The sequence below is a fragment of the Chionomys nivalis genome, chromosome 10 (genome assembly GCF_950005125.1).
Source record: "Chionomys nivalis chromosome 10, mChiNiv1.1, whole genome shotgun sequence".
Classification (NCBI taxonomy): domain Eukaryota; kingdom Metazoa; phylum Chordata; class Mammalia; order Rodentia; family Cricetidae; genus Chionomys; species Chionomys nivalis.
In genome coordinates, this window is record NC_080095.1 from 37,580,454 (window position 1) to 37,606,577 (window position 26,124).

Sequence of the window (26,124 nt, forward strand, 5' to 3'; positions counted from 1 at the left end):
CCTCCTTTTACTTTTATGTGTGTATTATCACTGAGGAAAGTTAATAGGCACCTGCTGCGGCCTTGTGCCAATAGTCATTTGATACTACAGCTGTGTGGCTTTAAGAATGACTGGTATGGCACACCTTTAATTCCAGCACTCAGAGGCAGAGACATGTGGATCTCTGAGTTCAAGGCCAGCCTGGTCTACAGAGCTAGTTCCAGGACAGCCAAGGCTACACAGAAACCCTGTCTTGAAATACAAATCAAAAAACAAACAAACAAAAAGGATAGCTGGTAGTAAAAAATTTACTTTATTTTGAGACAGGGTTTCTCTGTAGTTTTGGAGCCTGTCCTGGAACTAGCTCTTGTAGACCCGGCTGGCCTCGAACTCACAGCAATCCACCTGCCTCTGCATCCCAAGTGCTATGATTAAAGGTGTGTGCCACCACTGCCTTGCTAGCCTGTCTCTTTTTATATATTTTCATTTTCTTTATTAGAACAATGCTCCCTGAGATAATAGTGTTTGGAATCTGAGAAAAATCAATTATAAGATCAGTGTTGATTCTGATTGTTGATTGTGTCTCTTTTCCTACCTCTCCCCCTTTCATTGTTCATAAGTTATTTTTAAATCATTTCTCTTGAAAATAAGCAGGGCCTTAGCATTTTCATTGTCCTGTTACTTAATTCTCAAGGTATATTGTTCTACAAATCTCTCAGGACTTGGATTTTAAGTAGAAAATTTTTTTCTTGCTGTGTTTTCAACAAACAATTTTAATTGCTCTCTTAGATTCATCATGTTACAGAAAATGGAGGACTTTATAAAAGACCGTTTAATGAAGTTTTTGAAGAAACACCCATGCTGGTTGCCGTGCTCACATATGTGGGGTATGGCGTGCTCACTCTCTTTGGATATCTTCGAGATTTCTTGAGGCATTGGAGAATTGAAAAATGCCACCATGCAACAGAAAGAGAAGAACAAAAGGTAATTGTCAGGGAGTCTTTGGTTCTGTTCAATAGAATCCGCTCATGGAAGTGCTGTCATTTTCACGGTTCCCCTCCCCCAAATGGAAATTTGTGCACATGGAGTTAAACTTTGAGACAGGAGGATTGCTGTGACTTTGAGACCACCTGGGGTACAGAGTAAGACTCTGTCTCAAAACAAAGTAGACACCAAATAATAACTGTAACAAACCTTTGTGAGAATACTCCACAAAGACAGCTGAAGACAGCGTTGAAAGCCGGAGAGATGTCTCAGAAGCTCAGAGCACTTGTTCTTGCAGAGAGCTGAATTCAGCTCCCAGCATCCCCGTGGGAGCTCACAGCTGCACCTTCTGATCCACATACAGACATGCAGGCAAAATACTCATGTACATAAAATAAACATCAAAGACAAAAACAGAGCAAACTATTTAGCTTTTTTTTTTCCCCTTTTTGAGACAGGGTTTCTCTGTAACCTGGCTGTCCTGGAACTCACTCTTTAGACTAGGCTGGCCTTCCAGAGATCCACCTGCCTGACTTTTCCTGAGGGCTGGAATTAAAGGCATGCGCTACCACTCCCGTGCAACATTGAACTTTAACTTAACTACATTACTAGAGCTTAATGAAGCTGACAACAGTATCCCTATTTCGTAGATTAGAAAGCTAACAATCACAAGCGGTGTGTCTAAAAATTGCCTAGTTTTATAGTGTATATGGTGCAGAAGGAATGTTCATCCTTCTTTCTGGATCCTACATTGTGTTTATGTAGGATTCTCTTGGACACATTGGACATAGTTGTCCAGTTCACAGGTCAATGCCTGTCCCCAAACAAACATGTCCCCAAGCTAATGTGGCAAACGCTCTTGTTTTAGTAAATAAAGGGGTAGTGACTGTTTCCAAGAGGAAGATCAGATTCAGTTCAGGCCACTCTTAGAATATTCCTATACCTTCACAGCTTTATATAGTGCACATGTGTTACCGATTCCTAATAAACACTCAGCATTGAAAGTTTTTTTAAAAATTATTCTTTGAGAAGTCATACAATGTGTTCTGATTGTATCCACCACAGTCCCCAAATATTTCCCTTTTAGTCCTTCTCCCTGGGTCCCTCCCCACTTTATTTATTTTAAATATTCCACTCCATCCCATTAGTGCTGCTTGTGTGTGCCTGAGTGTGGGGCATCTGCTGGAGCATGGCAACCCGCTAGATGCTGACTGAGCTATTCCCTAGCCCCTGGCATTGGCTTTTTATTCTTTACATTGTTCTTTGTGGACTTGGAGGGAGTCAGATACAGGGTGGTGAGATCATGTCTGAATGAGCAGCCAGTAAAGAAAGAGAGTACACTTCGGAAAAGCAGGAAAGAGAGGCATGGTGGCTCATGTCTATAATGCCAGCTCTTGTTAGGCCGAGGCAGGAGCATTGCTATTGAGTTCAAAGACATCCTTGGCTAAATTGTTTCAGGCCAAACTTCATCTTAAGGTGAGTACTCTCAGTCCCGTCTTTATGCTGATAACTGGCCAATTTCTCTGTGGCTGGACTAGGGTCCTCCGTAAGAACAGTGTACTTTCTTAACTGAGCCATCTCTCCAGCCCTGTTTCTGCTATTTGAGGTTCTATCTTAAAGTTATCTTCTCTAGTAGAAAAAATAGTGCCCAAATAAAAATTGACAGTACAGAGTTTTTTGCGGTATCCTGTATTTGGAATGCGTTATTGTGTCGATTATTGTCATGAATTTTGAAATCTTTAGAGAACTGCGTACCTGCCAGCATCAAGATATTTATTATTTCATGTGTAGGTCTTTAGTGCTAAGTAGATTAGGGTTCAGAAGTACTTCGGTTTTTTCCAAATGGGTAGCTGTTTTAGTACCTTCAGACAAAGTAGATTTTTGTTTGTTTGTTTTTGTTTTTTAGATGGCTTCTCTGTGTAGTCCTGTACATCCTGGAACTTACTCTGTAGACCATGCTAGCCTCTGTCTCAGAGATGCACCTGCCTCTGTCTCCCAAGTACTGGTATTAAAGGCATGTGCCACCACCACCACCAAACTAGAGAATTACAGTTGCAGTTTACAGTTTTAGGATTAATTTTATTTGTATTTCTGTGTATCTCTGCGTGTGTATCTCTGTGTGTGTATCTCTGTGTGTGTATCTCTGTGTATGTATCTCTGTGTGTGCATCTCTGTGTGTGTATCTCTGTGTGTGTATCTCTGTGTGTGCATCTCTGTGTGTGTATCTCTGTGTGTGTATCTCTGTGTGTGTATCTCTGTGTGTGCATCTCTGTGTGTGCATCTCTGTGTGTGCATCTCTGTGTGTGTATCTCTGTGTGTGTATCTCTGTGTGTGCATCTCTGTGCATCTCTGTGTGTGCATCTCTGTGTGTGCATCTCTGTGTGTGCATCTCTGTGTGTGCATCTCTGTGTGTGTATCTCTGTGTGTGCATCTCTGTGTGTGCATCTCTGTGTGTGTATCTCTGTGTGTATATCTCTGTGTGTGTAGTGGCCCGAGGCAGATGCAGGTTGAGATCTTTCCTGGTAAGCCACAGCCTCATGGTGCTACACAGATTTAATGAAAATGGGGGAATCAAGATGTGAGAGTTAGCCAATATGAGGCTAGAAATAATGGGCCAGACAGTGTTTAAAATGAATACAGTTTCCGTGTAATTATTTCGGGTGTAAAGCTAGCCGGGGGCTGGGAACGCAGCCCGCTGTTCCTTTTACTACATGGCTGTAGACCACGCTACCTCAGACTCAGTAATTTGCCTGTCTCTGCCTGCTTTCAATATATTTTTATCTTTTCCATTCTATTTCAAAGATTTAAATAAATATAAAAGCTATTTCATGATTCCAGTGGTTTTATGCATTTTTCTTTTATTCTCTTTACCAAAAGCCAAGGATAAATAAGACTCTAAATTGTCTTGATGTCAACCTGTTTCAGGGCATGTTCTGTCAACATCAAAGCAGTGTTATTTGCCTCAAATGTTCATGTTTGAGAGAAATTTTGTCTTTTGATAAATTGAAATTTGTACCCTAGTGTGTCCTTCACTGTGATTAAAAGAACTTTAGACAGCTTTAAAGGAAGAGCAGTTTATGGAGGCTCAGTGATCGAAGAGCTTTGTAGCTCTGTCGCTTATGAACCTTTGGTGAGGCATGATGGGGTGCCCAAGGTGGAACAAAAGTGCCCACCTAATGGCAGCCAGAAAGCAGAGGAAGAACTGAGGCCAGGGTCTCACCATCCCAAGGGCACATCCCCATTACTCTAATGTCAGGTTCTATGTGCTGAAGGTTCACAACCTCCCACTCAGACTGCTATGGGCCTTTCAGAGACCTTTGGTCCAAACCATAATACCTGGACTCTAAAATTAGATGGAAATTGTTGAGTTAAAAGTGTCACTGAAGATTTTTCTTGGAGTAAGTATAGCTTTACTACTAATGGCTGCTAGTTTGGAATGCTGCTAGGGTTTCCAGCTCAGCCCTATTACTTGGTGGGTGGTCAACAGCACATTATTTAAATTTTATTCTTTTTAATCTATAAATAGAGACAACTTATTTATTAAATATTTTTCTTTTTTTTTAAATATTTAGTTATTATGTGTACAATATTCTTTCTGCATGTATGCCTGAAGGCCAGAAGAGGGCACCAGACCCGATTACAGATGGTTGTGAGCCACCATGTGGTTGCCGGGAATTGAACTCAGGACCTTTGGAAGAGCAGGCAATGCTCTTAACCACTGAGCCATCTCTCCAGCCCCTATTAAATATTTTCAAGTAGTGATTATAGAGAATGTGTTGATATAGTTGAAAGTACAGTGGAATTAGCCCCCATTACTGTAGGCCACTGAAGTAGAGGGGGAACCAGATGTTTTTAATATTCCAGAGCACTGGGTTGGGTGTCAGAGCCTCTTCCCCAGCTAAGAAGCCACGCCAGATTTGGAAACTGCTCTTGTCACAAGTATCAGGCTGTGGAATGTGGAAGCTGACTGGTGTTGCCAGTGTGAGGATCTGCTGTGGATTTGTGAGCAGGTTACCTGATGTAAAAAGAAAAGCAGTGGCTCAGCCTTACAGATCTTCCTTGTAGGTATTGTCATATCACTTCCATAGCCAGGTCTCAGGAGTGTCTGGAATTCAGTGCCTGTGCCTGCCTGCCCACTTGTCTCATAGTGAGAAGCAGTGTGGCCTTGGGATCAGGGTTATAGTTTGGAATTTAAAAATCCACATCAGATTCTGGCTATGGCTCAAGCTGGTTCCTTAACAGGAAAAAAAAAAATTCTACCTTTCTGAAGGTTGGAGAAACAACATCTTTTGTAAGAGGGTAAAGAGATACTCGGGTATGTAAAAAAGCATGTATATGTAAAGCAATTATCAGGTACCCCAGTATATTATAAATAATAGATAGGAATGCTTGCTGCTCTTATGATTATTTCTCTTTCCACTTCATCGTCATTTAACAATGTGTAGATCCCTTTGTTGGGACAGAATTGCACATTATGGACATGAATATTTGGAAAGTTCTGTCTCAAAGTGGTTGCGCCCATCTTTACCCCTGTGAGTATAAGGAAGGCCGGCATAGACACTACACTAGGCGAGATCTCTGTTTTAAACAATGTAGCGTGTTTTCTCAAAGACTCTCCTTAAATATACCACTGCAGGATATTTAGTGACTATTTAATAAGGTGACCTCAGATTACTTTTGGTAGTGTTTACGGTGACCCCTAGTTAGCAAGTCCATGAATCTGAGTTTTTCTCTTGAGTAAAGGAATCTCTTAACTGAAGAGCTGCAAACCTAACATATAGGCAGGTCTCAAGAAGATACTGGTTCTTTCTATTTATTGTACTAGTGAGGAATTGTAGACAGCTCATCCATGAAGAATACATCCTTAAAGGCTGCTTGGACTCTCTATACTGATTAGATACTCTTCCCCATCCGTGGACCGGGATCCTTTCATAGTACGTACTTTGTCATACCAGGCATCAGCTATGTTTTTGTACCTGTTTGCCGTGCAGAGACGTGCTCCCTTACTTTATCCCTCATGCCCAGTTCGTGCCTGGAAGGAGCTGCTCTGTAAATGTTTGTTCAGTGATGGATCATCGTGACTGTAGGTCCACCCTGACTAAAGTCATTCCACAGTGACTGGGCTAGGAAGAGGGAAGAGCAGGGAAATGGTGACGTGGGGTAGAAATGATAGGATTTCATTATTTGAAGAGAGATCAACCCAGTTTGTTCTTTAATGTATCTTGAAAGTCTGTCAAAGAATTCAGCAACATGGTGAATAAATGAATGAAAAAATAAGTCCTCATTTAAAATCTTTTAAGTTACATCTATTTGTTTATGGGGTGGTGTGCTCCGCATGTGTATGGAGGTCAGAGAAAAACATGCAGGAGTCAGTTCTCCCCTTCCATGTAAGTTCTGAGGTAGTCAGTCTTCGCAGCAGGTGCCTTTACCTACTAAGCCATCTTGCTGAACCAAGTCCCCTACTTTAACCTTAGTCCTAGAATATCAAGATTTTTCAGACAATAGACACCCTGATTGTCTGGAATTGAGATGCTCCATAGCAGTTTCTCTTCTGGGCTAAGCTTTATGGAATCTAGTTAGCTGCCCTTAGATCTGCTTCCGTATTTAACCGCCACTAAAACTGCCACCTTAGAACTAGGTAGGGGGTCAAGAAAAACTAAATTTGGTGTAAGTCCCTCTGCTGCCGTTGTGCCCACTGCTTTTGGACCTGGCATCCCTTGCTCTATCCATTGAAGCTCTGCCATGCTCTAGCCTGTAGCCCTTTTCCTGTCTTGGCTTTTGGTTACCCTTCTGGTATCTGAACCAGCCTCAGAGGGATTGTTTTGCCTTTTCCATGCTGATATATTTAAAACATACCTTTTTGTTGCTAATAAAAATTTGCCTGTGAGAAAACAGTTGCTTAAAGTATTTAGAGTTCATACTTGAACATTAATGTGCGATGTTTAGAAAACAGTTGAAAAAACTGTTTAAAATAGCTGATTAGAGTTAGAAAGGATCTTCAGATTTGCAAGACACAATGCCCTCTTTACATTCAATGTTTTCGTCGGACAAAAAATCGTGTAAATACATGTGTCTATCAGGGCTGGTGAGATGGCTCAGTGTGGAAAGCACTTGTCTTGCAAGCCTAGTGACCTGAATTGGATCCAGAGAATTCATGTTAAGGTGTTTGGAGAGAACCAACTCCAAGAAGCTGTCTTCTGGCCTCCATACATGCTGTGACATGCATATCCACAATACATATATGAGCGCATGCATGTGTACACACTAATAGCTAATAAGAGTGAGCCGAGATGATCAGTACTGTGATTTTACTAGCAGAGGCTAGGGACTGGCATGTATATAGCTCAGTTAATAATAGAGGGATTGCCTCCCACCACCACATGGGCATACTGTTATCTCAGCACTTCAGAGGGAGACAGCCAAAGTCATCCTTGGCTACATAATGAATTTGAGGCCTGTTTCCAAAACAACAAAACATGCTGTTAATCTAGTCAGTGTGAAGATGAAGACTACTGCGTGCGCGCACGTACACACATGCACATGCTCGTATACCATGCATATGTACATGCTTTTGGAAATAAATACATGGTAAATAATAGTCGAAATAAAATAATTAGAATTTGAGTATCTCTGTCCCTACTTTTGCTTAGCTGGTATCCTTGATGGAAGGGGAGACTATGAAAGGGAACAGGTTTATTAAATGATTACCTTCCAGTTGTGACAGACACATTATTATTATTATTATTATTATATTTTTAAATATGTATGAGTCCTTTTCCTGCAAATGTCTTTGAGCCATGTTCAGAGGGCATTGGAGCTCCTAGAATTGGAGTTACAGATTCCAATTACTGTTACAGTAACTGCTTGGAACTACCTCGGATCCTTGCAAAATCATCAAATGCTTTAAACTGCTGAGCCGTCTCTCTAGCCCCAGTATTCTTTATTTTCTTAGAACAGTGATACAGATGGTAGGATGTGAGGTGGTTTATTTTGCCTTAAGAAAAAGGTGAATATTAGAAGGAATTATGAGAGAGCTGGTCTGTTCTTCACGTTCAAAGAGTTCTCCCGAGCTGCCTGAAGAGATGATATCTACTCAGAGGCTCAGCTAAGTCTTAGGCACTTTAGAGTCCAAGTCAATGAAAGATTATTTTAGAATTTATATAGAATCTTTTTAATGTGAAGCATTTGGTTTTAAAAATGTTTTTGATAGGTTTACTTAACAGATTAATGTAGTTTGACAACAAGCCCAGACCTGTGGCTACAAGCTCAGTGATGAGCTGATTACAGTAAAGCACACTTCTGCTTTCTCTCTGTGTGGTTGACCCTTTAACTGGGAGAGTAGAGAGTTGAAGTAGGTTTCGTGTGAACTGACACGGGAATAGCACTGTGCATTCATTTTGGCTCTATCGTAACTTAACTTTTTTTTGGGGGGGGGGTTTGAGACAGGGTTTCTCTGTGGTTTTGGAGCCTGTCCTGGAACTAGCTCTTGTAGACCAGGCTAGTCTCGAACTCACAGAGATCCGCCTGCCTCTGCCTCCCAAGTGCTGGGATTAAAGGCGTGCGCCACCACCGCCCGGCCTTGTAACTTAACTTTTTACAGACTAAAATTCTAGTTTACTCTTAAAGAAAAGGGAAACTAAAATTTGTGGGGTAGGAAGTCCATTTTCAGAATGTACTCATTTGTTTTCAGATAGGGTCTCATGTGTAGCTCTGGTTGTCCTGGAACTTGCTGCTCAAACTCAGAAATCTACCTGCCACTGCTTCTAGAGGATTATTTGTTCATTTCGTTTTGAATTCTGTGTATAAGTGTGCTATGCGTAGGTATGTGCATGCTAGTACAGAGGCTTGGATCCTCTGAAGCTGGGGTTACAGGTGGATGTGAGCTGCCTAATATGGGTGCTGGAACAAGCCATCTCTCCAGCCCAGAATGTACATTCTTAACTCCTGTCTAATAGGGAAGATCCAAGGCCAAAGACTTACTCTACTGAATATGTTAGTGGGTTTTTTTTTAAATCTTTTGGTGTGGGTGGGTTTGATTTTTGATCCTTGAGCATATGCAGAGGATTAAAAAATCTTAATCTTAGAAGTATTTTTGTGTTTTTCTCCTTTTCAACTGGGATTAAAACGTTTTTCTAACATCTTCCCTGCTTTATTATGTGCGAAGCATGTGGGAGGGTAGTTTTTTCCAGTTTGCTAAGAAGGGAAACTGTTCCATGGCAGAATTATATGACTGGGTTTTATTTCTGTGGCTATAACTTGAAAGCAGTTAGTTCTACATTAATGTGCTTTAGTTATTTGAAATCATGAAATAATAGGTCAAACACCAACACTAAGTTTATTTCAAAAAGACTTGAAATAAACATAGAATCAACGCCTTTCCAAATGTATTTTTGATATGTCAGTTAATTAAATATGTACTCCTGAGATATGAAAAGAAAAATTGTAAGACTTTTCTTTAAGTAAATCAGTTAAATTTTTACTGTTTCCCTATTTGTTGGCAGGACTTTGTGTCATTGTATCAGGATTTTGAAAACTTCTATACAAGAAACCTCTACATGAGGATAAGAGACAACTGGAACCGACCTATTTGTAGTGTGCCTGGAGCCAGGGTGGACATCATGGAGAGACAGTCCCATGACTACAACTGGTCGTTCAAGTGAGTCATTTTAGAAATCATTTCTTACCAACAGAGGAATTTGGGTATTCTCTCAAAGCAAAAGCAGCAGCTGAAGATACAATATGATTACTTTCCTGGCAATACTGCCCTTGTTCTTGGAATACTTTTTGGAGGGAGTGCAGGGATGCTGGGCAAATGGTGCACCAGTGAGCTACACACACCACAGCCCTCACTGAACTCTAGTGCTGCACCAGTGAGCTACACACACCACAGTCCTCATTGATCTCAAGTGCTGCACCAGTGTCTACACACACCACAGCCCTCATTGAACTCAAGGGCTTTTTTCTGTTTCATTCGGTTCTTTTGTTTTTATTTTGTTGTTTGTTCTGTTTTGGTTTTTGGTTTTTTGAGATAAAGCTTCCCCATGTAGCCCTGGCTGTCCTGCAAATAGGTTGAGGTTGGCCTCAAACTCAGGCATTCACCTGTCCCTGCCTCCTAAGTGCTGGGATTAAAGGTGCGTGCCACCACCACCACTGTCCAGCATTGTTTATTTTTTGAAATAGGATCTCATTATATAGCTATGGCTGTCCTGAAATTCACTTTGTAGACCAGGTTGGTGTTAAGCTCACTTTTTCTTTTAAGATTTATTTATTATGTATATAGTGTTCTGCCTGGATGTAGTCCTGCAGGCCAGAAGAAGGCACTAGATCTCATTACAGATGGCTGTGAGCCACCGTATGGTTGCTGAGAATTGAACTCAGGACCTCTGGAAGAGCAGCCAGTGCTCTTAAGCTCTGAGTCATCTCTCCAGCCCTCAAACTCACTTTTTAATACTCAAAAATGGGATCATATGTTATATATATATATTTGCTAACATACTGGCAACATCTTGCCTATGTGTATGTTCACTATAAGTTCATTGTTTGTAGTGGCTAATACCTACATAGTATTCCACAGTGTTGGTGTGCCATCCCTAGCCATCTTATGCTAGTCAGTCCCAGATCCCAGGCACTTAAAGACTTAGCACTTTGCTTCTACCGTCAGTCATCCGGACCATGACATCCTTACCGACTGAGCTTCCATCACTGGTCCCTTGGTCTATGGGAGGACAATGTCTCCTAAAGGATCCTTGTGTGTGCATGCTCACATGTAGAATTGCTGAATCAAAACATATATAATTTTCAGTGAATAAGTAGTACCAAATTGTCCTCTAGAAGAAAATATTGAATGAAGGCTAGTTTATAAGAATGTTCTAAGCCAACATTGGCTGTCACACTTTATATAATTTTATCACTGTTAATAGATTAACATTTTTTGAAAATAATTTTTATTCTTTGATGATTTCGTGCTTGTGCTTGTTAGATTTTGTTGTACCTTTCTTCTCCCGTTAGTAATGAGTCTGTGCTCCTTTTCTACAGATAGAGTTCTCTCTATTTCTCTGTATAGTGCTTTTGTGTTACCAGTGTATTATGTCACCCTTAAGTATTAGGCGTGCTGTGAGTATCATTAAGTTTTATACTATTGAAACACAGGTACACAGGGAATATAATTAAAGGTGTTATAAACATGGGTTCCTACAACTATCTTGGATTTGCGAGGAACACTGGATCATGTCAGGAAGCAGCTGCTGAAGTTCTCAAGGAGTATGGAGCTGGAGTGTGCAGCACTCGCCAAGAGATTGGTAAGTATGAGCTCAGGGTGAGTTAGGTCACATACACATTTTCTTTTCCTCAAGTGATGGATAATCTTAATATTTGCAACACATTTTGAGATGGATCCCAGTGTGTTGCATATATATAATGTCCATAGCAAAGTTTTGTATTTGTTTCATTTATGACTTTGTTGGATTTTATTGTTTCATAACTCTTGGAAGTGCTGCTTATTGCATAGGAACTCTCAAAACTAATATGCTTTCATACTGGCAAGCTAGGCTGATAATCCGTAGATATGTTCCGAGAATTAAATAAGCTAATTCATGTAAAGCACTTGGAACAGAATTAGATACTCAGTAAATGTAAACTGTTGTTACAAATCTGTAAAATGTGAAAGATTAACCAACTTTAAAAATTTTTGATTTCATGTGCATTGGTGTTTGGCCTGCATGTGTGTCTGCATGAGGGTATCAGATCCCTTGGAACTGTAGTTATAGACAGCTGTGAGCTGCCATGTTGGTGCTTGGACTTGAACCCAGGTCCTCTGGAAGAGCAGCCAGTGCTCTTTTTTTGTTGTTGTTGTTGTTTTGTTTTGTTTTAAGACAGGATTTCTGTAGCTTTGACTGTCCCGGAATGTGCTCTATAGGCCAGATTGGCCTTGAACTCAGAGATCTGCCTGCATCTGCCTTCTGAGTACAGGGATTAAAGGAGTGTACCATCGCCACCCCAGTGTAATAACCCACTGAGTTCTCCAGTGCTGGAGGAGCCTCAGAGTGTAGCGCAATTCTTATTGATATTAATAATAAAAACCCAGAGTCAGATATAAAGGTTAATGCTGAAGATCAGAGAAGCAGAGCGGCCAGCCACTAGAGCATTCTTACCTCAACCAATGCTCAGACTGCATCCTCAGGCTTCACTGAGCCCCTGTCTCCTCCCACCTTACCTTCCTCTCTCTGCCCAGTCACATCGCTCCTGTCTCCACCTGACTCCCAAGTACTGGGATCACCTGTGTGTGAGCTCTTTTTCTCTTTGAGACTGGATCAATTTTGTGTAGCCCAGAGTTGCCCTGAACTAACAGAGATCTGTCTGTCCCCCAAGTCCTGAGATTAGAGGTGTGTGCCACCGCTGCCTGGCTTCTAGTGGCTTAGCTCTGCACTCTGTTCTTCAAGCAAGCTTTATTTGTTAAAACACAGACAAAATATCACTGCTGACGAGGTTTGAGAAGCATGTTATTTTTACCGTAGTTCTCTGTGTACTCTGTCTCCTGCTTTAGTCTGAACTGATAGCTCTCAGGACTGTTTTACAGTTACATTCTGGTCTTTCTTTTTTTTTTTTTTTTTTTTTTTCCTGGTTTTTCGAGACAGGGTTTTTCTTTGGAGCCTGTCCTGGAACTAGCTCTTGTGGCATTCTGGTATTTCTTTATTTGGGGTGAGAGAAGCCATTTTAGGAATTTTGTTCCTATGTCCAATTTGGATTCCTTATTCCCTGTTCCTTCCTCTCAGTAACGGATCCCTCATTGGTAGAGCTCATTGTCTAGTGCCCTCCTGGGTGTGCAGGGAATGGAAATATGGTATCAGAAACAGTCTTTTATGTGATAATATTGCCCAGCTAGTCATTCTGGTACTACACATGCAAGGTTGAAAATATCTTGGGAGGAGTGGGGCCGGTCAAGTATAATGCCTTTATGGTTCATAGCGTTTTTGTGTAATTCCTTCTCTCCAGAGTTCTAACTAGAAAGACTTTATTGTTTAGAAACCTTTGATGGGGATAAATAATACATAAACATGGTTAGTAATTCCCAAAGGCATACAATGAAAAATCTACATGCTGCATGTGGTTTGGCCATGTAGTTCCCCTTCCTGCAGAAATGGATTCCCGGGCCTTTGTTTTGCATATTCTTGGACACCTTAAAAAATTTAATATTTTTAGTTAACATGCAAAAAAACGAGTATCATTCTTATATACATACATGCACACATGTGCTTTTACATTGTTCATGTTTGTACCCCCAATAGCATCCTTGTTTTACCCCAACTCCTTCCATCCCCTCCTTCCCCTAAAGCCCCTATTGTGCTTTCATATAATAGTTTGTTTAAATTTAGAGTCTACATATGAAAAAAACGTTTTTTCTTCCTTTTTTTTGAGATTTTTTTTCCCTAGTTTTTAAGACCTCATTTCTTTTGAGTATATCAGGAAATTCCAGTTTTACCTTGTTATGAATCTCCCTCACAAGCTGTGTTGCCTTGCTGCTTTGTGGATCCTTATAAATTGAAGACTCATATTCTTTGATTTTGTGATAATCTCCTGAACATTTTCTTAGTTATTGCTTTTGAAAAATATGTGCAGACTCTTAGTATTTATCTCCTAATTGATTTCCTGTCCTGTTTTCTGTCCTTTGATTTTTTTTCTTTTGCTACTGAGAAATTGAGTGGACAGATCTGTCTATAAACTTGTCCTTCCTCACCATTTACCTGGCAGTATGTATACTTGAGTATCAGAAGCCCAGAAGTTCTAAATGATGTTCTTTTACTGTGTGGGCGAAAGAAAGCAGAATTACTGGGTTGCTTGTGCTAGGCTTAGAAGGGACAGTGTGTTACCTTCTGTCTCTTGTCGTAAAAGCTTTATTAAGATATAATTTATATTGGCTGGGTGATGGTGGTGCACACCTTTAATCCCAGCACTCAGAAGGCAGAGGCAGGCAGATCTTTTTGATTTCGAGGCTAGCCTGGTCTATAAGAACTAATTCCAGGACAGGCTGCAAAGCTATAGCAAAACTCTGTTTTGGAAAAAAAAATATAATTTATATGATGTATAATTTGTCCATTTGAAGAGTATACTTCTTTTAGAATTGTTTGCAGAGATGACGGCTGTCACTATAGTTTAAATTTTAGAATATTTTCATTCCCTCTATAGAGCTGCCTGACCCCCTAGCATTCACTGGCAGCCAGTGGTTTGCAATCTTTCTTTGCCTCCTTTGGGCATTTCATATACATGGACTCATGTAACATTGTGGCCTTTCATGTGTGGCTTCTTTCACTTAGCGTACATTCACAAGATTGCCTATATGTAGTATGCATTAGTACTTCATAGACTGCATCAGCATGCCATTCTACTTTGTGACTAAGTAACAACCCATTGTGTGTGTGTACCAACCACATCGTGTTTATCTCTCCTGGATATTTGGTTTATTTCTTTTTGGCTTTAAGAATATATTTGTGAAATAACGTTTACATTTCTCTTGCGTATATACTTAGGTGTGGTATTGCTAGATCACATGGTATGATTAGCGTTTTGAGCTGCTTCCCAGAGCAGCTACACTATTGTATAGTCCATCAGCGGTGGGAATTCATGGTTTTGGGGGCTTGGTATTAAGATGAAGAGGGTAAGGTATGCTTAGTCTTGCAGCTATATATCCCGGGCTAGCCTGGAATTTGAGATCCTCCTACAAGTCCTGGGGTTACAGATGTGTTCTGCCATTCCTGGCGTTGTGTGTTTTCTATATCATGGTTGTAGCCCAGCCTTAACCATTTCCTGCCTTGATTGTTGCTGCCTCTCACTTTAAGCCTCTCTGGAGCTCATGCAGTGAGTGTACTCCTCTCTCATCAACTCATCATCTACTTGGTAAGGGCATAGATTTAACCTTGTCTCTCTCAAAGTTCCCCGCTCTGTTGGCTTCCTAGGACTACTATAACAAAGAATGAGAAATAAGGAATTGTGGAGGCTAGAAGTATGAGATCAAGGTGTTGGCAAGGCCAAGCTAACTCTGACAGCACCTTAGTGTTCCCTAGCCTGTGGTCTCGTGGCTGTATTCCCGTGTGTCAGACACTGTCATCTTCTGTGCCTCCTCTGTATATGTCTGTTTGTCCAGGACCTTATTTTATCTTGATTATTTTTGTGAAGAATTTCCAAAGTGGCTGTATTCTGAGGGAAAGGAGTTGGAATGTTGTCTTGTTTTGGTTCTGGAGTCTGACTCTGGTCTTTGGACATGCTGTGCATCTGCTCTGCCCCATCACAGAACTGCCTCCTCAGCCCCTCAGGATATCTTTAGTGAAACACAGTTTACCCTTTTACATTACTCATGCTTGTATTTCTCATGTTTCACTAATTGTGCTAAGGATTACAAGTATTCATAAATGGAGTTTCAGTTCTTGTCCTCCCAGTGTTTTGGAGTGTGTGTGTTAACTTTTCAACAGAAAATATCAGTAGAATTTTTTTGTTTTGGTTTTGGTTTTTCAGGGCAGGGTTTCTCTGTGTAGCTCTGGCTGTCCTGAAACTCATACTGTAAACCAGACTGGCCTCGAACTCAGAGATCTGCCTGCCTATCTTCTAACTGCTGGGATTAGAGGCGCGTGCCATCACCACCTCACCAGTTCCACCTTTAAAGTAAGTTTTGTAGCTGAAGCTTGAGAAATCACAGGTCAGTGATGTGAGCTAGAGAGCTACACACTGATCGGGTACAGTGAGCACTGTGTATCTTTATGGCGCTGCGAATTTTGTAAAGTACCAGCATGTTACCTTGATCTTTATAACAACATCTTGAGATTGATAAGGGATTATTATTGGTGGTGCTCAGCCGATGAATACTTGTTAAAGTCTTAATGATACATAGCATTCAAGATCAACAATCTTTTTTCAGTCTTGATTCTTTGTGCAAATCATTCAGTCATTAGGGATTCGAAAGCCACTGTAGTTGTCATAGTACAGACTTAACAATCATTTGAAAGTGAGAATAGGTGCGCTCCATGTGGTTTCAAGTGAGCCATTATCCCTGAGGCTGGGTGGTGTAATGGGCACAGCTCAGCTGGCCAGCAGTGCTGCTGATATTTCTGTCTAGCTCCTTATCCTCTACGTTTTCTCTCTTTGCAACAGGCCAGTTACACTGTTTTGCATAACTGGTGACTTCAGAAATGTAGACACAAACTTGTTAGATCTTAGACCTGAGATCTAACATGAAAACATTGAGTTAGTAGTCTTCCTTTTTCTCCAGAGCTGCTAAATCTGAATGTATCAGCTGTTGTGCTGCTAAATCTGAATGTATCAGCTGTTGTGTTTTTACAGCTGTTGCTGTTTCTAGTGTCAGCCTCTTGATGAACTGAGTTGGAAAACGTTGCAACACGTGGATTGATTTATTTTTAGTTTTTTATTTTTTTTTTATTTTTTTATTTTTTTTTTTTTTTGGTTTTTCAAGACAGGGTTTCTCCGTGGTTTTGGAGCCTGTAGACCAGGCTGGTCTCGAACTCACAGAGATTCGCCTGCCTCTGCCTCCCAAGTGCTGGGATTAAAGGCCTGCGCCACCCACCGCCCGGCGATTTATTTTTATTTTATTTTATTTTATTTTATTTATTTATTTATTTATTTATTTATTTATTTATTTATAAGTTTTTTGTTTGTTTTTTATTGAGACAGAGTCTCTCTGGGTAACAGCTGTAGCTGTCCTGGAACTCACTTTGTAGACCAGGCTGGCCTTGAATTTACAGAGATCTGCCTGCCTCTGGCGTGCACCACCATCACCCTGCTAAACGTATTTTGATTTCATCTGTGTGCATGCATGCGTATGTGTGGCATAGGTAAGAGGACAACTCTCAGGAGTTGGTTCTCCCATATACTGTGTTTGTTCCAGGAATTGAGCTCAGGTGGTCAGGCTTGGCAGCAAGTGTACACACTGATCCATCTTGCTGGTCCAGTTTTCTCTTAATAAATTAGTAATTTTAAAATTGAGTATGATACTGATTTCGTTAATTGACTTCTTCATACAGGAAACCTGGACAAGCATGAAGAACTAGAGAAACTGGTAGCAAGGTTCTTGGGCGTGGAAGCTGCTATGACCTATGGCATGGGATTTGCCACAAATTCAATGAACATTCCTGCTCTTGTTGGCAAAGTAAGATGGCATCATTTGTGGCAGTTCTCTTATACATATGTTCTTTGTTTTGATAAACACATCCTGATCCAGTTGCCCTATTATTAACATTAAGCTAAGCACAGTTTACAATGATAGATACTCCATCACCGATTTTTTTTGGCAAGTATATCTTGCAGAACCAGTACGAGTTGAAGTTTTCCTCCTAGAACCCGTGGTCTTTCCCTCTTCCTGTACAATTTTGAAAGAATTCAGATGAAAATAAATGCCAAAAGATTAAAATTATGAAAGAAAGGTTTAATTCAGAAACTTAATAGTTTTACCTAAGTATAAAAATAAGAAAATGTACCAGGCAGTGTGGCACATGCCTTTAATCCCAGCTTTTAGAGGCAGAGGCAGGTGGATCTCTGTGAGTTCGAGGCCAGCCTAGTCTACAGAGTGAGTTCCAGGACAGGCTCCAAAGCTACAGAGAAATCTTATCTTGGAAAAAAACAAAGCAAAACAAAAAACAAACAGAAAGAAAATGCTTTTACCTTGATATATAGGTAAATTTTATATAAACGTAATGTGTGTGTCTGTATCTCTGCGTGTCCATTCTGTAGTTGAACTTGTTACAGCTAAAGTAAGGAGAGGTAAAATGCTTTCTAAATGTCGTTACCCAGCACTGTCAGCTCAAAAAGAACCCCTGAGGTTGTTTTCTCCTTTGTTTGTTTTACGTCTTAGCATGGATGTTTAGGCACATTGATAGACTCATTAGATTGCCTCAGACTTGGGGTTTGCTCGTCTGTTGTTTACATGGTCAAACTTATCCATGACTGTGAACATGTCACATTGCTTTACTGGTCCTCAAGGTTTTCTCTGTAAACAGTTAGTGTGACTCCAATTCAGCTATAACTGATTCTCCAAGGAACAGGTGGAACAAACAGTAAACAAATTGCAATGCAAGAGATTTAAACCCAGTTGTATTGATATCACAATGTAAATGGTTTATTTGTACATTGAAGTAGAAGACAGACCTTCTCAGATGAGATCAAACTACTAAGTTTCCTAATATTAAATGAACCTATTTGAAATGCAAAGATAGGAGCATTAAAACCAAGAAGATGAAGATGGCACGTAGCATGTACCTACTGTCCTTGCCACTTCGGGGGCTGAAGCAAGAAGTTCAGGGATTTGAGATCAACATAGAGTTCGGAAGCAGGGGCTGTGTCAGAAATAAATAATGTCAGCTTAGTGGTTGAATGCCTGCTTAGCATGTACATGGTCCTGAGTTTGATCTTTCACCTTCAAGGGAAAAAAAGATGAAAAAGTTGCACACTAATGAAAAATTTGAAGTTACTGTATTGATAAAAGCAAATTTCAGACCAAGGAATATTGTAAAGATGAAGAATATGTTATAATGCAAAAGAGTTAATTAATCAAGATGTGTTAGGAACCTGAAGCAGAAGCTGATGAAACTCACTGGAGGGTAGAGAAACAGAGGTGCAGTTAGTCATTAGCAATGGGTACCAACAGAGAATGGTATCAACAAGAATCAGCATGGGTACAGAACACTGGCAAAACAGTTTCAGCTTGCTAACCTAGACACCTACCAAACACTTCCCAACAACAGCAGAGTATTTACCAGAATAAGTACATTGTACTTTGGGGTTTAAATAAGTTTTAATGTTTGAAAATACTAAAATTATTAAAGTATGTTCTTTGGCCACAGTACAGTTTAATCAAATCATTCACACAGATTTTGGAAGTTAAATCAAAACTAAAAAACATTGATGAATTGTAACATTACAAATCAATAAAGCACTAAATGTACTTGGAGTGTATGTGCCTTCCTCCTGAGTTACATACTTAGTTTATTTTAAATGCTGTTTTCGGCGGGGGGGGGGGGGGGAGAAAGAAAGAAAGAAAGAAAGAAAGAAAGAAAGAAAGAAAGAAAGAAAAGCTTTTCTATCTTAAGAAATCATAAAAAGAGAGCTAGAGAGGGTTCCGTGGTTAAGAGTACTTGCTGGCTTCTGTTTGATTCCCAGCACTTACATGGTTTCCCACACCAACTCTTGACTCTAATTCCAGGGGCCTAATGTACTCAGCTGACTGACTCCGCAGGCAGCAAGCATGCCTGTGGTGCCTATACATACATGTGGACCAAATTCTCATACACATAAAATAAATCTAAAGTGAAAATTTCAGAATAAGAGCAAATTATGCCCAACTAAGTAAGCAGGAAATAGACGATAGCAACAGATACAGAATCAGTGAATTTCAGGGACAAGCAGTGAACTGAAGCTGGTTCTCAGAGAAATAAGTAAAATGGCGAACTCTCACTAGACCCATCAGGATAAAAAGAGAGGAGGCAGGAATGAAAGAAAGAGCTTCTTTGTACATCCCGTGGACTTAAAGGATAAGAAGGAAGTCTTAGGATACAGTGTGTTCAGCAGCTTGTACGGCATGGACAAGTTATGTGAAAGACACAGCATGTGTTTCTTTCCATTGGTTAGAACACACTGCCATCCTGTGTTTTGGCAGCATAAACCTGAAATTCTGACCTGGATTTTCTTAGGGTTTTGACACTAGAAGGTTAAGTGACCTCACTTTGCATCTTCCCATATGCTCACGAATGCTAGTAAGTCATCATTTAGACTTAGATTTCTTCTGTACTAACATGAAAGGGGCTACCTTCCAGATTAGTCTTCCAAATTACAGTTGAAATGGTAGGGGCTATTATTTGATCTCTTAAGAATGGTAATTCTTTGAATTTGATCCTGAATCTCTCTAAGTTGCTTGATTGTTCATCTTAAAGGCTGGTAGAACACATGATCTAAAATGTGGAGCTTTGTATTGAGTCTCTTGTGCCCATGCTTAGATAGGAATGGTTTTCCTTTGTAAACTGAAGGTGATATAATACTTATTTCATGTGTTACAACAAAACAAAGTCTTAAAATCCCTTAACAAAGTGCCTAAAGCATATGCACGTAGATGTCACCTCCTAATATTTCATAGTCATTTTATTTTTGAACCAGATATATAATAGAACCTCACAGTAGACTACAAGAAAAAAAGTCAGATTGATAACCTAAAAACGTTGACTAAAGGGTCTGAAAAATAACCTTGCAAATTTTGCCTGAAAAATTAATTATCTGGAAAGAGAAGGAAGTTGGGAGAATGCTTTTAAAGTATGCTAGACTAGAGCTTTGCATGCTAAGTACAGGCTTACAAAACAGCAGTCCTCCCGCTCTTCTCCCAGTGATTTCAATTTAGACTTAGAGAAGAGCTGCAGAGGGCATGGAGTCCCACCATGGCCTTCACCCAGCTTCCCTTTAGTAGCATCTTACCAGTGCAGCATCTGTCAAAGCTCAGAGGTTAACTGTGACACAGTACACTGACAAATGCAAAGCCTAGCTTATGTCTGCGATTAATCGTTTCAAGCCTCTACCCCTGGCTTCCATTGGCGTCATCTTCATTTAACTTTAGCCCGTAGTCTTTTCCAGTGTACTTCCTGACTCCCACGTGCTGGCTGTCCCTTATTTTGTATAACATCTCTCAGCTTGAGTGGTCAACTGGTGGCATATGTTATGGAGAAGGACACTACAGAGGTGACACTGACCTCAGACTGTTGCATAAGATACATGGTGCCAGTATATGTTACTAGCGATATAAATAAATATGTCTACTTGGTTAAGATAACAAGCAAGACTTTCTACTGTATCTTCTTACTATTCCTTTTGTAATTACCAATTACCATGATAGAGAAACTTAGGGACTGTGTAACTGGTATTTTTTTTTATTAAACTCTCAAACACTAATTTTCGTGTGGCTATGCATTGCCAGTGACAGTCAATTGCTTTGGTTTTTTTTTTTTTTTTTTTGGTTTTTCGAGACAGGGTTTCTCTGTGGCTTTGGAGCCTGTCCTGGAACTAGCTCTGTAGACCAGGCTGTGCTTTGGTATTCTTAGAGTGAATTTTCTCATTCCTTCTTTATTTATTCATGGAGTTTTGTGAAAGAGTTGTTGCTTCTCCTCTATATCAGTATGCACTCCTGAATATCTTATTATTTATGTAATAACCCAACATTAGTACCTTTTTACGTTTTTACTTTTCTGGGTTTTTTGAGGCAGGGTTTTTCTGTATAGCTCTGGCTGTCCTGGATCTTACTGTGTAGACCAGGATGGCCTCAAACTCAGAGATAGGTCTGCCTCTGCCTCCTGAGTGTTGGAATTAAAGGCATTGCAGCATTATTCCCAGCTATGAATATAATTTTTTATTGCTTAAGTTGTTTTTGTTTGGGTCATTGGGGTATTTTGACGTGATTTTCATATGAAAATTTGCTTATTTATTTACTCATTCATTTGTTTGTTTGTTATAGTGTCAAGGATCCAACCCAGAGCCTTGTACATGCCAGGCAAATGTTCTCTACCACTGAGCCTTATACTCCCAGCCCCTGTTGAGGCCAATTTTGAAAGACAAAATCTTGGGGTTTTTTTGTTGTTGTTGTTGTTTTGTTTTTATTTAAGCAGGATCCCATGAGAGATAGAAGGGTAAGAAATAAACCACCAAGAATGTCAGGCTTTTCTCTCTCCTTAATTTATGTGTTAAAGTATGTTTGGGGATTTTAAGAGGCTAAACCACAGTCTTCATACTATGTGATTTTTGGTTCTTCCCTGAACTGAGATATGTTAATATTGAAGGAAAAGAACTTTATCTACAGCTGCCATTTCTCACAAAATGATAGATACATCAAAATGCTCTCAAATCATAGATATCAGAACCCTTTAAAGACTGCTAGATTTTAGGTGTAGGTAAGAACATGTTGCTATGTATCGGGTATTTAAATTGACAGGATTACGAAACTATTGCATGTAGGCTGGATTCTGCATACGCTTCTAAAGCATCTTTGAAAGCTGTTTTCAGCGAGATTAGTGTCTTACCTTCCTGTGCTTGTGACTTTGCAGGGTTGTCTGATTCTGAGTGATGAACTGAACCATGCATCACTGGTTCTAGGAGCCAGGCTGTCGGGAGCAACCATTCGAATCTTCAAACACAACAGTGAGTTATTCTGGCTTTGCCATTGGCTTTACTGTCTGGTGATGACAAAGTTACGGTAGTAGTAGGAAGTATAAAGCAGCTGAAGTAGAAGATTTAAAATGTTCTTCTGGTCTAATCTTTTCAAAAGACACTTTCTTTCTTTTTTTTTTTCCTTTAATGAAATAAAAGCAGAATATGGTGGCACGTGATTGTAAACCTAGCACTTGGGAGGAATTTTCACTTGAGGTCAGCTTGAATATGTGTGTGTATCTCTATATCTGTCTATCCATCGATGAATGAAGAGAACATATGGTGATGGGATTCCTTTTTGCAGTTTATACTGCCTTCCCTTGATTTGATTCTTAGGTTTTCCATCTCTCCTTTCCTTGTTAGTAAATCTCTGTTCAGATACATTTGTTGGATACATAGCATGTCTTGTCATGATACTAGAAGTAAGTAAGATTAGTGAAGAGATGTGAATAGTTAAGCAACATCTAAATACAATACAACGGCTGGGCCCAGCAGGTGAAGAGTTAGCTACACGAGCTGTGTGATGTGAGTTCAATCCTTGGAACCCATCCGTGTAAAAGAGAACTGACTCCAAAAGTTGTTTTCTTGCACTACACTTGTGCTGTGGTGTGAGCCTTCCTCACCTCTCATCACACACAGGCACAAGACACACACTTAACAAAGTTTGGGGCTGGAAAGGTAGCTCAGTGGTTAAAGAATGTGCACAGCTTTTACAGAGGATCTGAGTTTGGTTCCCGGTACCCATTTAAGGCTGCACTCATTCTATAAGGTGTGTGCCACATGGGTGTGAAAACCTGAGTTCTGATCCCCAGCACTGATATAAAAAGATGGGCATGGCACCTCATGCCTATAATCTCAGCACTGGGAGATGGAGACAGCAAGCCAGATGGAGACTGGGGCTAGCCAGTCTAGCTCAATTGCTGAGCTAGAAGTACAGGAGAGACCATGTCTTAAAAAATAAGGTAGAGTATGATTGAGGAAGACACTTGGCATCAACCTCTCGCCTCTGCAAATATCTATATTTGCATGTGTACCTGCACATGTGTGTTTATGCATAAGTTTATACACATATACCACACACATACATACATATATACACATGTTCAAGAAAAAAAAGAACAGACAAATGTTCTGTACAGTAATAAACAAAGATGGTAGGGAATGGTATTATCAAGCTAAAACTTGTTCCCTAAATGGAAATACCTTTGTGTAGTTTTTAAAATGCATAAATCAGCCGGGCGGTGGTGGCGCACGCCTTTAATCCCAGCACTCGGGAGGCAGAGGCAGGTGGATCTCTGTGAGTTGGAGACCAGCCTGGTCTACAAGAGCTAGTTCCAGGACAGGCTCCAAAACCACAGAGAAACCCTGTCTCGGAAAAAAAAAATTAAAATGCATAAATCATAGTTTTAAAAAATTAAAGTGCACAAATCATAATCTTAAAAAATTATTTATGTAAAAACTTGTAAAAATCATATTTTTATAATTTAAAACACATATAGGGAGAAAGATGTATTTAAAATATCATCTGTACCAGCTGTATTTAAAATATCATCTTTTGCAAAAATGTATGTATGCAGATGAAATTGTAGAATAATATATAAATATTAAGTCTGTATCTCTGGAAGGAAGGATTGGATGGCAATAACTTATTTCTTTTTTTCTTTTTATCTTAAGTAAAATGTTCTACAGTGAGACTGGAAGTGTTTTGTATGTGATTGAGACCTTTTCGTTGTTGTTGTGAAACTTTTAACCATAAATATTGCTACCTTCTTGTCCATGCCTGTGACTCTTCCCTATGCTTAAATGTGACGTGTCCAGATAGACCATAGCTCGTTGTCTCCTCTGTTTGTCCTTAAATCCTTTTTGAACTTTTAACTATAAGCAGCACTGCGCTAACATATTTCCATGATCATCTGATTAGTGTTGAGCACCCTCAGAGTGCCTGTAGAAAAGGGTGTGCTTTTTTTTTTTGGTTTTTCAAGAGAGGGTTTCTCTGTGTAGCTGTGGAGCCTGTCCTGGAATTCGCTCCGTAGACCAGGCTGGCCTCGAACTCACAGAGATCCACCTGCCTCTCTCTGCCTCCTGAGTGCTGGGATTTGGATTAAAGGCATGCACCACCACCACCCAGCAGGTACGTTTTTAATACCTTTTCAAATAACAAATGTGACATTGGCCACTTGTACCCACTGGCCAACATGGTCTATTATGTATCATTTTAAATCTTTATGAACCTAATAAGGGCACAGTTTTGGGGTTTTATTTTATTTTTTTAGGTATAGATCAGTTTTTTTTTATGCAGCTATTATATTTGTAGCTATTTCTTGATAATCCGTTTAATCTCAAGCTGATATCTTTTTATTGATTTTAGGAGCTCTTTGTATTGTCCTTTTATGTCATGCTATTTTTATTTAAATGTCTTGTTATTTTGACTTATCAAAAAATTTTTTGACTTTTAAGTTGTATTTAATGCTTCTTCAGTACAGGGGGTCTGTTCTCTCACATTTTCCTTTAGGAGTTTTGTGGCATATTTAAACTTTAATTTACATGGTCTATGATGGAAGAAAGATGGAAATAGCTTCCCTAAGTCTGTAATCTGTCCAAGTGTTCTTGCTATAGATAGTTCCTTTGTCTCAAGTTTGTAGGCTTTTCCCACTGTTATTGCTGGCTTGCTGTTTGAGACAGGGTCTTATTATGTAGCCCTGGCTAGCCTGGAACTTACCATCTATCCTAGACTGTCTTTGATTTTACAAGGATTCTCCTTTTCAACCTCCTGTTTTCTAGGATTGCAGCCATGCAGTGCCACATTCAGTTTCTTTTTCCTGTGATCTTCCTTTTGTCTAAAGTGTTGAACCACTGTTTCCCTTCTGTCTCCTTTCTGCATATAAACTAGGAAACAGCTACAGTGAGTGCACTCACTTGTCTCCTGCTCTGGGTTGTCAAGCAGTACGCTGATTGCTGTGCCGCAAATACTGAAAGGTGTGGCACAGTCATGACCTTTGCTCATCCTGCTGTGTGTTTTTATCACGTTATTTCCTTTTCCTATCAAAGTTCAATTATAAGAAAGACAAAGTCATGCAATTTTGACCCTTTCTTTCAGTGATAAGCAGTAAAGAACACAGAATTAAAGTTTATAGTGTAGGGCCTCTCACTTGCATGACATATTCCTCACATTTAATGTTGCTTAGATTTTAGGGAGAATTTTTTTTTAATGTCATTCAAAACAAATATTTTAAGTATAAAGTCTATAGAGATGGAGACGTGTGAGAGGAAAGCTATGGTCCTTACTAATGATAGCCCCAAATATGCTGTCTTTCAGCAGTGCAGCTGATGGCGCGAATGTGGGGCAATCTCAGCAGAGAGCTCTTGTAGGAGGCTGCCTGTTTGCTCCTGGCTGCCCAGACCCGAGATAATCACTCAGAAGCTATGTTATTTTAATCACTGCTTGGTCAATCACTTAAGCATGCTAGCTAGCTCTTACATCTAGAATTAACCCATTTCCATTATTGTATATTTTATTACGAGGTTCGTGGCCTACCGGCAAGGTTCCACCTGGCAACTCAAGCCTTTCCCCTCTGCCTCCACCTTCTTCCTCCCAGCATTCAGTTTATTTTTCTCCGTCTAGCTCTATTCTGTTCTGTGTAGGCCCAAAACAGCTTCTTTATTCATTAACCAGTAAAAGCAGCACATATACAGAAGGACCTCCCACACCAGAGTGACAAACAAGCTGGCTTAAGCTTAGACTCATGCATGTCCCAGACTGGCATATTTTTAACCAGTTGTTTAATAAGCAGCTATTGAATGCATCCTGGGTAAAAGAAAATAGATCATGCACTTTGAAGTTTGTTCTCCATGTTTACTTTTTATTTTTAAAGATATATTTATTTTGTTTTATGTGTGAGTGTTTTGCCTGCATGTACGTGCTTGCTTGGTGCTCACAGAGGTCAGAAGAGGGCATTGGATCCCCTGGAACTAGACGTATGGGTG

The 26,124-nt window shown here is 39.9% G+C and overlaps 1 protein-coding gene across 2 annotated transcripts in view; it reads left to right on the forward strand.

Moving 5' to 3' along the window:
* Sptlc2 (serine palmitoyltransferase long chain base subunit 2) overlaps window positions 1-26,124 on the forward strand; it is a 78,884-nt gene that overhangs the window by 18,336 nt on the left and 34,424 nt on the right. Inside the window, exons 2-6 of one of the 2 annotated variants that reach the window (XM_057782572.1) lie at window positions 769-963; window positions 9,465-9,619; window positions 11,113-11,261; window positions 16,989-17,113; window positions 22,038-22,131. In XM_057782572.1, the coding sequence (XP_057638555.1) occupies window positions 769-963; window positions 9,465-9,619; window positions 11,113-11,261; window positions 16,989-17,113; window positions 22,038-22,131 (718 nt within the window). The remainder of the gene's footprint in view (window positions 1-768; window positions 964-9,464; window positions 9,620-11,112; window positions 11,262-16,988; window positions 17,114-22,037; window positions 22,132-26,124) is intronic. The other variant, XM_057782573.1, reaches the window with a different exon arrangement.